Source organism: Sorex araneus, chromosome 4 (genome assembly GCF_027595985.1).
Source record: "Sorex araneus isolate mSorAra2 chromosome 4, mSorAra2.pri, whole genome shotgun sequence".
Lineage (NCBI taxonomy): Eukaryota > Metazoa > Chordata > Mammalia > Eulipotyphla > Soricidae > Sorex > Sorex araneus.
The window spans coordinates 72078827-72095448 of record NC_073305.1 but is presented as its reverse complement, the minus strand read 5'-3'; the positions used below and the strand labels follow the sequence as shown (position 1 = coordinate 72095448).

Here is a 16622-nt window from a genome sequence, read left to right as displayed (position 1 = left end):
TTTTATTTATCACTATTCAACAAGAACCTGGATGTATGAGAATCCTGAATTTATCTACCAGTTTTGAACTTCATATATTTTATTTGTTTTGGTTTGGGGTGATACTTGGTGGTGCTCAGGGCTTACACTTGGCTCTGAACTCAGGGATTATTGCTAGAGGGGGTTGGGGGACCAAAGGGGTGTTGGGAATTGAACTCGGTTAACTGCAAGGCAAGCACCTTACCACTGTATTACTGCTTTACCCCATCATCACTTTTTTTTTTTTTTTTTAGTTTTTGGGTCACACCTCGTGATGCACAGGGGTTACTCCTGGCTCTACACTCAAGAATTACTCTTGGGGCTGGAGTGATAGCATAGCGGGTAGGGCGTTTGCCTTGCACGCGGCCGACCCGGGTTCAAATCCCAGCATCCCATATGGTCCCCTGAGCACCGCCGGGGGTGATTCCTGAGTGCAGAGCCAGGAGTAACCCCTGTGCATCGCCAGGTGTGACCCAAAAACCAAAAACCAAAAAAAAAAAAAAAAAAAAGAATTACTCTTGATGGTGCTCAGGGAATCATATGGGGTGCTGGGGGTCAAACCCAGGTTGGCCTCATGCAAACAAATGCCCTACCCACTGTGCTATTGCTCTAGCACCCCCATCATCATTTTTTCTTTTTTTTTTTTTTTCCTTTTATTTGGGCTATACCCGGCGATGCACTGGGGTTACTCCTGGCTTTGCGCTCAGGAATTACTCCTGGCGATGCTCAGGGACCATTTGGGATACTGGGAATTGAACCCCGGTCAGCCACATGCAAGGCAAACACCCTATCCGCTGTGCTATTACTCCAGCCCCCATCGTCATTTTTAGTTTTAAAAATTTAATTTTGGCTTTGGTTAAAATTTATCCCATCTGGGCTCAGGGATTACTCCTGGCAGTGCTCAGGGACCAAATACGGTGCTGGAGATCATGCATGGTTTTTTGGGCACTACTGGTGGGGCCTGAGGGCTACTCCCAGCTCAGGTCTCCAGGGAATCCTGTGGCCCCAGGATTATACCCAAGTCTTTTGAGCTATCTTTCCCTACCTCTGGTTCTTAATTTTTTTAAAAAATAAATTTATCAATTTTTATTTTAGCATGGTGGGGTTCTGTGTTGCTTTTTGGTTTTTAATTTTAAAAAATTTTTTTTTTTTTTTTTTTTTTTTTTTGCTTTTTGGGTCACACCCGGCGATGCACAGGGGTTACTCCTGGCTCATGCACTCAGGAATCACCACTGGCGGTGCTCAGGGGACCATATGGGATGCTGGGATTCGAACCCGGGTCGGCCGCGTGCAAGGCAAACGCCCTACCCGCTGTGCTATCACTCCAGCCCCAAATTTTAAAAAATTTTATGACCCAGAGTTTTGAAGGCAGGATGGACTTTCCCTGATTGAAATATCAGGATAAATTAATTCTTTTCTTTTTATTCTAGGTTTGTGAAGTTTTCTATGCCCAGTGTTCCTGACTTCGAAACATTATTCTCACAGGTTCAGCTCTTCATCAGTACTTGTAATGGGGAGCACATTCGATATGCAACAGACACTTGTAAGCTAACTAACATTTTATTCTTTTCCATTGGATGTCTTTTGCCCTTTTAGTCATTTATATTATCATTTTGTTATTGTTATGTCTAGTTGCTGGGCTTTGCCATCAGCTAACAAATGCACTTGTGGAAAGAAAACAGGTAAGAAATGTTACTCAAGTTTTCAGTTCTCTTATATAGCTAACCTACACAGTAAACTGATTTGTTAAGGTTCCAGATTAGTACTTGTCACGCTAACACTTAGATCTATGCATGGGTGTTTGAGAGCACACAAAACGTTTGTAGACAGAATAGCTGCTTCTCATTCCATTTGGGGGAGGCGTAGGGCACAGAGGTGCCGCCCCAGCTCCTGTTCTTGCTCCTGCGGGCTTAGGAGCTACAAGACATCCTAATGCCCTGGACGTGCTGACATACTGCTACTTTTCTCTTTATTTGTGAAACTTAACTTCTGGGGGCTGGAGCAATAGTACAGTGGGGTGGGCGCTTGCTTTGCATGCTACTGACCCAAGTTTAATTCCAACACCCCCATCCCTGAGTGCCGTCAGGAGTAAGCCCTGAGCACCACCATTGTGGCCCAAAAAAGGGCAAGGAAAAAAAAAAAAGAAACTAAAATTTTTAGCTTCTAGTTATGACATAATTTTAATTTCACAAAAATTTGTAAGAATAATGAATTCCCATGTCACCTTCACAAAGATTGTCCAAATGCTTACATTTCTCACCCTTTTCTATTTCTAAGACATTGGAAAGTAAATGGTCATTATGATGGTCCTACCCTATGTAGTGTTTCCTAAAAATTAACACAATCTCAGGCTGGAATGATAGCACAGCCACAGCGGGTAGGGCGTTTGCCTTGCACTTGGCTGACCCAGGTTTGATTCCCAGCATCCCACATGGTCCCCCAGCACTGCCAGGAGTTATTCCTGAGTGCAGAGCCAGAAGTTAACCCCTGTGCATCGCCGGGTGTGACCCAAAAAAAGCAAAAACAAACAAAATTAACACAATCTCTTGTGATTGTATAATGATGATCAGAATCCAGGAAAGGAGTATTAATCTAATACTATAATAAAATTTGCTGACTATATTCAGATTTTGCCATCGTTTCACCAATGTCCTTTCTAAAAAACAAAAATCTTGACCATGACCAGCATGGCATTGTCATGTCTCTTTAGTATCCTTTAGTCTGAAACAGTTCTTTGTTCATGTGATATTGACACTAGCTAAACTTTCAAGATTTTTTTTTTAATTTGAAATTGAATGTTAAGACTTAACCTAAATACATTGAGAATAAAAATAGCCAGTTATTATGTTACTAGGAGTACTGAATAAAGTATGGTTTGAAAGGGATGATTTTTTTAAAAGGCTGTTATTATTGAAAAACATCTCTATGTTATTCAGCTAGCTTGTAACCATATCTCCGATCCAGAAACCTGAATATTTATTTAAAACCAGACCAGGAAATAGCTCATTTGTGGTTTGTGATACCTTTTTCAGTAGTAATTTACTGTCATTTAAGAAATGTCTTTAATCATTGATGCTTCTTGATTGTGACTTAATTAACACTAATTGTAGAGCCAGCATCAATGGACTAAAGAGAATTGATGGGTGATACTTAGACTGCTTTGTAGGAACTGGCTAACATTGGACCAGAGAACTAACAGTTTGAGCATATGCTTCTCATGTGGAAGGCTCAGGTTCGATCCCCTGCACTATATGTCCCCTGAGCACTGCCAGGAGCAACCTGTGCACTGCCAGGTGAGACCAAAACAAAAAAAAGAAATGGCCTGCAACCTTAACCATGCTTAGGTTTCTTAGACGTATACTCTGATCAAATGTAGATGATTTGAAATTTTTCATTTTACTGTAAATAAAATGAACTATTGGGAAAGTAATACTGTATTTGAGTCTTAGTCCTCATTGTAACAATAACTTTATTTGAAAAATGGTGCTGAAGATCAGAGAGATAGTACAGGGGGTTAGGTGTTTGCCATGCATGCGTCTGGTCTAAGTTCAAATCCCTGGCTCTACATATGGTCCCCTAAGCATTGCTAGGTCACTCCTGAACACAGGGCCAGAAATAGCCCCTGAGTACTTCTGGGTGAGACCCAAATCTCCCCACCACCCCAAAAAATGTAAAATGGTGCTGAGTTATTCTAAATCTCTAAATATCACATGAAACAGCTTAATAAAACTTTCTGACTAGGGACAGAAATTTCTTGAGATAGTGTGGAAACCTCATGTGTTATTTAAAGGAACCTATCAATTAGTGTTATTTTTCATTTGTAAGTGACAACATAAGATCCAATATGCTGCCATCTTTGAGAACTTATCTGAAAGAGATGTCATTTCTGACAGCCCCTGCGAGGAATTGGCATCCTTAAGCAAGCCATAGACAAGATGCAGATGAATACAAACCAGCTGACCTCAATACATGCTGATCTCTGCCAGGTAAGAAGCCAAATAGAGCTACTTAGATGAGCCAGAGGTGAAAGGTTGGTTATGGTTTTGCTTGACACAGTTTAGATGAGTGAGGGCAATTTAATGGAGACTTCGTCTGTGTAGGATTTGAAATATGTATTAGTAAGGGATTTTTCAGCAGTTTCTTATATGCAGAATGGACCTCAGTTGCAGTGTCTCTCGAACAGACAGAATTATATACTTTAGAAATTCAGTTCCTTGTCTTTTTTAAGGAATTGTGGAAGCTGAGAATAAAAAACAATAACTTCTTAGGCTTTAAAATGTGACTTATTTTATTTTGCAAGTTATTTTTTCTCCAAGATCCATAAGGCAAAAGAAAGGGTGTGTACAATGAAGTCTCCCTAAGCCCACTGTTTTTAGCCCCTCATCTTCTCTCCAAAGGAAACCATTATTAGCAATTCCTCTGTACTCTTCCAAAGATATTTTATGAACATACAAGCAAATATGTGTATGTTTTTCTCTCTCCTTTTAAGCCATCATAATAATAATCTATGCAAACTCTTAGATACTTTGCTTTTTTCTACATAATATCTTGGAGAAGATGCCCCATCAGTGCATTCCAGCTGTATAATATTTCATATGGGTTTAACAATTCCTATGTGAATTTCGATTGTTTCCTTAATGAATAACGTGGTGCATGGGTTATTTCAAACACATGTTCTAGTTTCACATGAAGTGTTTTTTTTCCTTTAAATTCTTTTAAAAACTGTTTGAAGTGTAGTACTCACACAGTAAAAGTGCACTCCTCTTAAATGTACAGTGAACTGTGCCTGTGTGTGACCTTGTGCCAGCACCGACCAGATAAAGCGCTCTGCTATGTACTTGCTTTCTGGGGTTGCACCTTTCCCTCCCTGCACTTACCCAAAAGGAACTGAGAAGGAATAATTGAAAAAGTTCACTCCCCCCACATACTTTATGCTGGTTTATTCCTATTCTTCTTGCTCAGCTAAATGAAAATGGAAACACTTGTTTTACCATCTATAAAGAGATGGGCAGTAGGTGGGCTGCATAATAGCTGATTGATAAATTAAAAGTGTGGAGTGCCCATTTGTGGAGTATAAACTAACATCACATGAGGCTTACACCCAAGGACAGTAGATACAAGGGCCAGGGAGGTTGCCCCATAGCTGGAAGACTGCTTCATGAGCAGAGGGGAGAAGGCAGATGGAATAGAGAAGGGATCACTAAGAAAATGATGGCTGGAGGAACCAGTTGGGACGGGAGATACATGCCGAAAGCAGATAATGGACCAAACATGATGACTTCTCAGTGTCTGTGTTGCGAGCTGTAATGCTCAAAAGTAGAGAGAGAATATGGGGAATATTGTCTGCCTTAGAGGCAGGGGGAGGGTGGGTGAGGGGGGTAGACCAGGGATATTGGTGGTGGGGAATGTGCACTGGTGGAGGGATGGGTGTTTGATCATTGTGAGATTGTAACCCAAACATTAAAGCTTGTAACTATCTCACAGTGATTCAATAAATTTTAAAAATTTAAAAAGCAACCACTGTTGGAGAGGATGTGGGGAGAAAGGGACCCTTCTACACTGCTGGTGGGAATGCCGACTAGTTCAGCCCTTTTGGAAAACAATATGGACGATTCTCAAAAAACTAGAGGTTGAACTCCCATTTAACCCAGCAATACCACTGCTGGGAATATATCCCAGAGAAGCAAAAAAGTATAGTCGAAATGACATCTGCACTTATATGTTCATCGCAGCACTGTTTACAATAACCAGAATCTGGAAAAAACCTGAGTGCCCTAGAACAGATGACTGGTTGAAGAAACTTTGGTACATCTATACAATGGAATACTATGCAGCTGTTAGAAAAAAGGAGGTCAAGAATTTTGTAGTCAAGTGGATGGGCATGAAAAGTTTCATGCTGAGTGAAATGAGTCAGAAAGAGAGAGACAGACATAGAAAGATTGCACTCATCTATGGTATATAGAATAACAGAGTGGGAGACTAACACCCAAGAACTGTAGAAATAAGTACCAGGAGGTTGACTCCATGGCTTCGAGGCTGGCCTCACTTTCCGGGGAAAGGTCAACTCAGAGAAGCGATCACCAACTACATTGTAGTCGAAGGCCATGTGGGGGAAGGGAGTTGCGGGCTGAATGAGGGCTAGAGACTGAGCACAGCGGCCACTCAACATCTTTATTGCAAACCACAACAGCTAATTAGAGAGAGAAAACAGAAGGGAATGCCTTGCCACAGTGGCAGGGTGGGGTGGGGGGGAGATGGGATTGGGGAGGGTGGGAGGGACACTGGGTTTACGGGTGGTGGAGAATGGGCACTGGTGAAGGGATGGGTTCCCAAACTTTGTATGAGGGAAGTATAAGCACAAAAGTGTATAAATCTGTAACTGTACCCTCACGGTGATTCTCTAATTAAAAATAAATAAATTAAAAAAAAATAAAATAAAAAACAAAAAAAAAAAAAAAAAAAAGAAAAAAAGAAAATGCCCTTTTCTCCTTTCTCACGGAAATGGAATCATTTGTGAGCATTTGAAATATTTTTATTAATAAAATGTTAGACAAAAAATATCATTTCAGTAGCTTTCTATAATCTGGATTTATTCCTTCTGCTAAATGATGGTGTAATATAAATTTCTTCAGCTTTGTTTGCTGGCAAAATGCTTTAAGCCCGCCCTTCCCTACCTTGATGTGGACATGATGGATATCTGTAAAGAGAATGGTGCCTATGATGCAAAGCACTTTTTATGTTACTATTATTATGGAGGAATGATCTATACTGGGCTGAAGAACTTCGAAAGAGCACTCTACTTTTATGAACAGGTAATCATCTCTCTAAATGTTTTTGAAGTTGTTCTAAACTTATATAATAGAAGAATCCACTTCTACAGCTAGAAACCTGGGCCTCTGAGTCTGTAATGGATATCCTTTCAAAAATTTTCTTTGGGGCCAGAGAGACAGTACAGGAATTTAAGGCGCTTTCCTTGCATGTGGCTAATTACAGTTAGGTCCCTGGCACCATATATGCCTCTCCCCCAAATCCCTCTATCACCAGTAGCAATAAAAACAGCATAAATGGTGGGGTCTCATCGAGGGCTTCCCACTGCACCTGGTCTGCTTTGGGTAAAGTTGTATACATCTTCACCTTTACAACTTACATTGCTTATAGGGAAGTAATGGAATGATCATTTGAAGTGTCTATTTTTTGCTTTTTTTTGCTTTTTGGGTCACACCCGGCGATGCACAGGCATTACTCCTGGCTGTGCACTCAGGAACCACCCCTGGCGGTGCTCAGGGAACCATGTGGGATGCTGGGATTCGAACCTGGGTCGGCCGCGTGCAAGGCAAATGCCCTACCCGCTGTGCTATCACTCCAGCCCCTTGAAGTGTCTTAATGTCCTAAATCCATGTGTGATTTTTTTGTTACGTTTTATTCAATAAATAAAACATTTTTCACAGTTTGAAATTCAAAGGGTATTAAGTAGTACACATTGAAAAGTCTCCTTCACCTTGGTCTGTGTCTATAATGAGACATATTCCACAATTTGGTGCAGTAGTCTACGTTTACTCAAGTATGAAAAAGAGATAATATGGTACTGGCTGGTAACAATGTTGTTGGTTTTTTTTTTCTTTTTATTCACAAGTTAGTGAAATACTGACACATAAATACGCATGTGCTTCGCAGTGATTTAGCATTACCTCAGTGAGTGGGGCTTGTTAGGCATTGCCAAGGGTCACTTGGGAAAGATCAGCAGAAGGGCAGGGAACATGTGTTTAAAGCATGTGTATACTCAAGGAAAGTGACTATAAGTCATCCACGTGACTTCTCTTAATACATGGCATAGTGAAAAGTTGCACTTTTTTAAAAAAAAACTGTAAATACATACTTTATCACCACTGAATGAATTTCTTTCATATCTTCAAATAACTGATGATCAGAAAAATACCAAGATGATGTGGGCATTGAAAAGGCAGAAACTTATGCAATGTGCTTAGGAAGTATTTCCTTCTTTGGAACTGGAGCGATAGTACAGTGGGTAAGATACTTGCTGTACACACGGCCTACCTACCTGGATTCAATCCCTGACACTCATATGGTCCCCGAGCCCACTAGGAGTGACCCCTGAGTGCAGAGCTAGAAGAAGCCCATGAATGTCATGGGGTGTGGTCCAAAAACCAACCCCCCAAAAAAGAAAAGAAGGAAGTAATAAAAAATAAGACTTGGTGAGGATGAAGTTGGACCTTCATAAATGAAGTGGGATTGTAGAAGGGTATGGTCACTGCAGAATGTAGTTTGGGAGTCCCTCAAAATTTTAAATGTAATTCCATATGACTCAAAAATTTCATTGCTAAGAATGTACCCATGGGAAGTTTAGACAAATACCCACACAAAAATATTTACACTAATGTTCTTAGCCCCATTATTCACAGTGGCCAAAAGGTGTGATAACCCAGATCCCCATCTGTTGAGGCATGAACAAAGTGTTGGATACATGGGGATGAGGTCCTGATACATGAATGAGTTGCAACATGAGTGAGCTTTGAAAACACGTCAAAGAAAAAACTCACAGGACCAGAGAGAGCTCAGTGGACTGAACATGTTCCTTGCACGCAGAGGCCCCAGTTCAGTTCCTGCATCGCTAGTAACAATTCCCAGGCCAAGCACCAAGCCAGGAGTAGTCCCAGAGCACTGCCAAATATAGCTCTGAAATACATCTCCGAAGACTATATATATACAAATATATCTCCGAAGACTATATGTTTATGATACCATGTGTATGAAATGTGCAGAATAGACATTCGTAAAATAGTAATCATTGGTTAGCATCAAAGGTGGGGGGAGAGATTAGCTAATAGGTATGGAAGTTCTTTTGGGGAGATGAAAATGTTTTGAAATTAGATAATGATGATAAGCAATGATATCAAGGTTAAATATTGTATGAATCATGTCTCTATTAATGCTGTTCTTTAAAATTGTTATGAATGCCTCAGAAATTCACTCTTAGCAATGCTTGTCGAGCCACCAGGACCTCACCTGGTGGTATTGATGCGGCCATGTAGTTCTAGAGATCGAACTCAGGGCCTTGCACGTGCATGTTGTGTCCTGTACTACTTGAGCTAATAATTGGTTTCAATATTATTGGTGGTATTTAATAGTGGCTATACCCCATGGTTTAGGGAGCAAAGGGGGCACCAGCAGGGCCAGATGATGCTAGGATTGAACTCGAGGCCTCAGAGGTGGAAGCATATGCTCTACCACTTGAACCATAACCCTGGCCCTTGTTGCTTAAAGTGAAAAATGTGGTTGATTTTTCCGGCTTGCCCTGTATACACTAAATATTCTTCTTTTTCCAGGCTATAACGACTCCTGCTATGGCAGTCAGTCATATCATGTTGGAATCATATAAAAAGTATATTCTAGTCTCTTTGATATTACTTGGCAAAGTACAACAGCTACCGAAATACACATCTCAAATTGTGGGTAGATTCATTAAGGTGAGTTTTTAAAATAAAACTGGTATCTCACATGACTTGCATAAGTCCATGAGGAAATTGTTATTGTAAAAAATATCATAAAATATAATGTTCTCAGAACCCTATTGTGGTTTTCAAGGCTCTGGCTTGCCTATTTTGCTGGGATGGGGTGGGAAGGAGGGAGAGGGTGATTGGGGCTGGGGTAAGTCCTTAGGAAGAGTGGTGGGCAGGATAGGCTTAGGGTAGTGATTCTTATTTTGCCAGATAGCCAGTGAGCTGGCCTCTCCAAAAGGGGCTCTTACAAAGGGAGGTTTTCACAACTTCATTACAAGAATTGGGGGCTTATAAAAATATCATACATAGTGCAAAGAACAGAGGTTTAGAATATGGGCTTGAATCTCATCTCTTCACGTGTGCCTCATGTGTCTGTAGTCTATTGAACCTCCCAATTTCTTAATATCTAGAATAGAGGATAATATGTATTAAATGCCTAAAGCAGCTCAAGTTCTAATTAGGCTCTCAGCCGCTGTTAATTCTGTTGTTCTTATTCTCTTACTAGCAAAAGTGCAGGTGTATGTATGCTTGTGAGAGAGAGACAAAGAGCCAGAAGGGAAGGGGAAGGATTTGTGAGAAAGATGGAAATTTTGCCTTCCTAAAATAATTTCTCAGAAACAAAACAGTGATAAAGAAAATGCATGCCTTTTCTAGTGCACTGTACATTGACCTGCTGTATAGTTATTTCCTCTGCATGACAAATTGGGCTTATTGATAATAAATAATTCAATCAATTTCTCTTCTTGGTCTTAGAAATTAGAATTTGCTTTAAGTAAATTATAGTGTATTAGATGGCAATATAGAGTATTAGATGTGTACTTGCTCAATATACAGTATGTTTTCTATTTCCTCATCTATTGTTATTCCTCTAATTATTTAATATGATTTTTCCCCACCTTCAAAACTTTAGCCTCTTAGCAATGCATACCATGAGTTAGCACAAGTTTATTCAACTAATAATCCCTCAGAACTTCGCAACCTGGTGAACAAGCACAGTGAAACGTTTACTCGTGATAACAACATGGGGCTGGTGAAGCAGTGCTTGTCGTCTCTGTATAAGAAGAATATTCAAAGGCTAACAAAGGTACGCAAGGAGCTGCCCGCAGGCAGTGTCTCCCAGCTGTCCCAAGCATGTGTTTCTCCCGGTTCTTTCTCTTTCTTGTTGCCAAGAAGCAGGTACAGGGATAAAGTACATCACAGTTTGGCTTACTCCTGGGTCTGCATTCAGGGATGCAGTGATGGGATGGGATTGCTGGGGATTGAACCAGGTCGGTCTCATGCAAGGCAAATCCCCTACCCATTGTACTCTTGCTTCAGCCCTCAGAGTGTCTATACTAAAAGAATTCTTGCAGCTGATGTCTTAGAAAGGGCTTCACTTTTACCTTTTGATCTTTTCAAGGCTAGAGTAGGCACAGAAGAGGCAAGAGATATGGCTGCATTTGGGGGGCCAGAGAAAGGTGGCCTACAAGAGGGGGGAAACTCCACAAGCAGATCAGCAGTAATAATGATGCAGATATGTCACTTGTAATTGGCCATGGAACCTCTCAGGAAGAACACATCTCTCTCTCTCTCTCTCTCTCTCTCTCTCTCTCTCTCTCTCTCTCTCTCTCTCTCTCTCTCTCGCATTTGAGGTTAATACATTGGTATCACTGTATCACTGTCATCCCATTGTTCATCAATTTACTCGAGCGGGCGCCAGTACGGTCTCCATTTGTCCCAGCCCTGAGATTTTCGCAGCCTCTCCTTACTCGTTTTCCCCAACGATTGGAGGCTCTTTCAGGGCCAGGGAAATGAGACCTGTATTGTTACTGTATTTGGCATATTGAATACACCATGGGTAGCTTGTCAGGCTCTTCAGTGCAGATACTCTCCGTAGCTTGCTGGGCTCTCCAAGAGGCATATGATGATGTGTCGCGCAGCCGCTTTGTGGCCTCACGGTCCAGGAACATGTTCACTCATGCGTGAGGCTTGGCCCAAGTGTGTGGAAAGTGGCCTGCAACATGGCCGCAGTTGGGTAGTGGAGGTCGGCTGCTGGAGCTGGGTTCTTTGGGGCAGGGAGGGCTCTCACCCGCCCCCCTCTGAGGCACCCCTGGCTCGGAGTCCAGTGGCATGGTTATGGGGGCCTCGTTTTATCTTCCCTTCGGGAGAAGCAGCCGTGAGTTGTGGAAGGTGGCCGGTGAAGAGATTATCTGATGCACACACTCATAAGCCACGTTGGTATCACTACATTTAGCCAACCAGGTTCAGCTCACTTCTGCAACATCGTGCAGAGCTAGTGATAGAGATTGCACAGGACGGCTCGTCTCTGCTTACACTTCTTGTTTGGGCAGAGCACTACTCTGGACATTACTGTATAGACCAGGGTGCGTGAGCTTTGTAATAGTCAAGCTATAGAAGATAAGCCAAGTGTATCATTTTTACTTTCAGAATGAAAATAACCTACTAAAGTTTTTAAATATCCTTATTGTCAAGTGTTCAAATACTGCTCAAAAGCTAAGGGAGGGCTGGAGCGATAGCACAGCGGGTAGGGCATTTGCCTTGCATGCGACCGACCTGGGTTCGATCCCCAGCATCCCATATGGTCCCCTGAGCACCGCCAGGAGTAACTCCTGAGTGCAAAGCCAGGAGTAACCCCTGTGCATCGCCGGGTGAGACCCAAAAAGAAAAAAGAAAAAAGCTAAAGGAAAATGCAATGCTACATGAGTTTGGAAAGATGGTCTGCTAGTAATAGGAAACCAACTAAGAACAACTGAAGTAGAGGAATTGCGGGTGGAGGGATGAGGCAGTAGAGCAGGTTGCCATGCATGCAGCTAACCCAGGTTGAGTCCCTGGCACCGCAGATGATCCTGAGTGCAGAACCAGGAATAAGTCCTGAGCACTGCTGGGTGGAGCCCCCAGGAATCAAAATGTCAACAAGAAAGCCTGCCACAAGTGTGTGTGTGGGGGGAGGGGGGTATAGGTTGGGGGTGGGGATGAAGTGAGGACCAAGAAGGAACCACCATGACAATGGTAGTTGGATATGATCACTTTGGATAAGAACTGAGTGCTGAAAGGGGTAAAGGGATACACATGATCCCCTTTCAGTAACAGTATTGCAAACCACAGTGCTTAACAGGAAGAGAGGGAGAGGGAGAGAGAGAGAGGGAGGGAGGGAGATGGTAGAGGGGGAGGGAGGAAGAACAGGAGAGGAGAAGAGTGGAGAGGAGAGGAGAGGAGAGGAGAGATAGAGAGATCTGCTGGAGAAGCAGGCAGCCGGGGGTGGGGGCGATGAGCAGGTGTGCAGGTAGAAGGAAACTAGGAGCAGTGGTGGCAGGAAGTGTGCACTGGTGAAGTGATGGGGGTTAAACATTTTATGACTGAAACCCAATCATGAACAACTTTTAAATCACTCTCACAGTGATTCAATTTAAAAAAATTTTTTTAGTGTTAACAAGGATAAAAGGCAATTTATGTTTGGAATTTTTTTGGTTTTATTCTATTTATTTTGGTTTAGAAGCAGTGCTAAGGGCTTACTTCTCATTCTGCATTTAGGAATGACTCCTGGTGACAGTTGGGGGACCACATGGGGTGCCAGGGATTGAACCCAGGCCAGTCGCATGCAAGACAGGCACCCTGCGCACTGTACAATCTGTAGCCCCTTGGTCAGCTGCTTTATTAATGGACATTGAGGTAGAAGTGTGTGTTTGGTTTCAGTTTCGGGCCACACTTGGCAGTGCTCAGGGGTTACTCCTGGGTCTGCACTCAGGACCGAGTGTACTAGCAGTCCAGTCCCAGGAAGTTTATTTACTTTTAAATAGAAAAAATGGTTGTGTATACCTAGAAATCCTCTTTTTTGAGTCCTCATTTGTAATTAGTTATGTAATATAATTTTTGAAAGTAACAGTTTTTTTTTCTCAGATGCTACTTTCTGAACTGTCTTTATATTTTGGTCATTGTCTTATCAGGAATTTTCAAGATTGAGATTTTAACATTAACTTTAAAAATGCCTTTGTTGTAAATTCTGTCTGCTGACATAAAATATATATGTATATATATGTGTGTGTGTATATATGTATATATATAGAGAGAGAGAGAGAGGAGAAAGAGAGAGAGGAGAGAGAGGAGAAAGAGACAGAGAGAGAAGAAGGGTCGGAGCGATAGTACAGCAGGAAGGGCATTTGCCTTGCACGCAGCCAACCCAGGTTTGATCCCTGGCATCCCATATGGTCCCCTAAGCACTGCCTGGAGTGATTCCTGAGTGCAGAGCCAGGAGTAACCCCTGAGCATCGCCAGGTGTGGCTCAAAAAGCGCCCCCCCTCAAAAAAAAAGAAAGAGCTCTTTTAATTTATTCCTGGAAAGGGACATGTTCGAGTCTCAAGCAGAGTAGTGACCCATTTTGGTTTCCTTCCAACTCCCACTTGTTTACACATGTTAGCCTGAACCTTTTTAATTTTTTTTTTGCTTTTTTTTGGGGGGGTCACACCCCATGTTGCACAGGGGTTACTTCTGACTCAGGAACTCAGGAATTACTCCTGGCGGTGCTCAGGGGACCATATGGGATGCTGGGAATCAAACCCAGGTTGGCTGCGTGCAAGGCAAACACCCTACCCACTGTGCTATCGCTCCAGCCCCTAGCCTGGAGCTTTACGGATGCATGTGATAGAGTGACATTCTCAATTTTTTTTTAATTTTTATTTTTTTTAGTGGTTAAAGCATTTAAAATTTAAATTTCAAAAGATACAAAATTTTCCATCAAGTTCCTTGTATGACAACTAGCTCTTTTCTTTTTCAAAGAGACAAACCTGGTAAACCTGGCATTAACAGTTTTCGGGGTACAATCACATGTACCTTTATGCATGAGCTGTCACACACAGATAAATATTTTTTTCTTTTAAGCTAATATTATCATTATCCTGTGCTCATTTCCTCTCTCAATATTTATAAACGCAACTTTGCTTTTTTTATTTTTCTTGATTCTAAGGGATTTAACCCATGCCTCATCCATGTGAAGCAGGCCTTCCACTTAGGTGCATCTCTGGCCCTTACATGCTCCTTTTTTGTATTTAGTCATGTATATATCTTGGATTTCTTTTCAGCTCACGAAGAGTGCCCTCACATTTCTCCCTCCAGAGTAATCCCTGTGCATCGCCGGGTGTGACCCCCCCCAAAAAAAATAATCAAACCCAGAGCCTCATACATGCAAAACATGCACTCCACACCTCTGGTTGCTCAGAGGCTACACCTGGCTCATTCATTGCTCAGGGGTCACTCTTGACGATGCTCCAGAGACCATGTGGTGCCAGGGATTAAGCCCAGGCCTCCTTGCCTGCAGAGCAAGCACTTAGCCTTTTGAGCTGTTTCCCCAGCCAGCCTGATCCCCAACCCTTCAATCTTTTTTATAGCTGCAAAGTAATCCTGTTAAACACTTTTCCAGTATTTGTCCATTCCTCTCAGTGGATATTGAGGTGTTCTTAAATTATTTTGCTACCATAAGCAGCAAAGCTGAATAAACTTACACCTGATTTATTTCATACCTATAGAGTACTGATGTCCAAAACCACTCGGTTTATCTGTGTCAAGTCACCTTTACAAACAAAATGGCATTTTGTTTAGTAATAGAAAATAAATTTTTAAAGAACTCTGCACAAGTAAAATATAACTTCCTCAGTTGTTTCTGCGATTAATTCTGCCTCTAAATTTCAGACCTTTTTAACACTATCATTACAAGATATGGCAAGTCGTGTGCAGTTATCTGGTCCTCAGGAAGCAGAAAAATATGTCCTACATATGGTAAGTTTTCATGTTCTAGAAATTCATAGATGTTTGTCCTTGTAACAGTAAAAGGAATTTTATTTATGTTAGTGAAATGGATAAGTTTTATTAAAAGGGGAAAAGAGGGGCTGGAACGATAGCACAGTGGGTAGGGCATTTGCCTTGTACTTGGCTGACCCAGGCTCGATTCCCAGCATGCCAGGAGTAACTCCTGAGTGCAAAGCCAGGAGATAACCCCTGTGCATTGCCGGGTGTGACCCAAAAATTAAATAAATAAATAAATAAATAAATAAATAAATAAATAAATAAATAAATAAATAAATGGGGAAAAGAAAACAGGCTTCTCTAGAGAGAGAGGAAGGTTCCATGAAGTAAAAAGAAAGGAACCACACACCCCAGTTGAGAGGAAGGTGATTCTGGAGTCGACCAGTAAGTGGTTTTTATTATAGAAAATAGGAGAAAGGGTGAAACCATCCAAAGTCAACCAGCATGTGATCACTTTGGCTTATATTCTTACAGTGCAGTGTAGAGAGGCCTGGGGATAGTTCAGTAGTGAAGCTTCTACCTTCCAAGAGTGAGTCTGGTCGTGGCATCAGCCCACATGCTGAACATTACCCCACTGTCACTGCTCTTTGCAACTCTCAGTGTTCAGCACAGAGCACCCCAGCTTAGTGTGGCACCCTGCCACCAAGGGTGGGACCTGATCAGTGCAGCAAGACAGGGACGGGAGGGGAAGAAAAGAAAAGGAAATGTGAACTAGAGTATAAGTTACATGAAGGTGTGATGTTTTGTTGGGTTTTGTTTATTTTGTAATGAAGCATAATGTTTCTGGAACAGTTTGAAGTTCATAGCAGAATGGGGGGTAGAGCTATTATAGAACCCCTACCCTTCACATGCAAAACTTCCCCATTATGAACATTTTCTTTTTTTCTTCTATCATTTTATTTAGTAATAGAAAATAAATTTTCAAAGAACTCTGTACAAGTAAAATAAAACCTCCTCAGTTGTTTCTAGCTGTGATTAATTCTGCCTCTAAGCTTCAGACCTTTTTAGCACTATCATTATAAGATATGGCAAGTTGTGTGCAGTGGGACATCCACAATGGTACATTTGTTAAAATTGATGACCCTATATCAAAATATTATTAATACTCAAAGTCCATAGTTTACATTAGGGTTCACTCTTGGTGTATATTCTTGGAGTTTGGACAATTGTATGACATGCAGCCATCCTTATAGAGAGCATTCACCGCCCCAGTAACTCTCTGTGCGCTGCCTCTTCACCCCGCCACCCTTGCAACCGCTGATCCCTTTAATGCCTCCTTATTTTTGCTTT

The 16622-nt window shown here is 41.8% G+C and overlaps 1 protein-coding gene and 1 pseudogene across 2 annotated transcripts in view; one reads left to right on the top strand and one right to left on the bottom strand.

Annotated features, from left to right (window-relative positions):
- COPS3 (COP9 signalosome subunit 3) overlaps positions 1-16622 on the top strand; it is a 30092-nt gene that overhangs the window by 7393 nt on the left and 6077 nt on the right. Inside the window, exons 3-9 of one of the 2 annotated variants that reach the window (XM_004612820.3) lie at positions 1449-1561; positions 1651-1700; positions 3912-4004; positions 6651-6830; positions 9363-9503; positions 10447-10620; positions 15219-15305. In XM_004612820.3, the coding sequence (XP_004612877.1) occupies positions 1449-1561; positions 1651-1700; positions 3912-4004; positions 6651-6830; positions 9363-9503; positions 10447-10620; positions 15219-15305 (838 nt within the window). The remainder of the gene's footprint in view (positions 1-1448; positions 1562-1650; positions 1701-3911; positions 4005-6650; positions 6831-9362; positions 9504-10446; positions 10621-15218; positions 15306-16622) is intronic. The other variant, XM_055136975.1, reaches the window with a different exon arrangement.
- On the bottom strand, positions 11720-11827 carry LOC129404643 (small nucleolar RNA SNORA66; annotated as a pseudogene).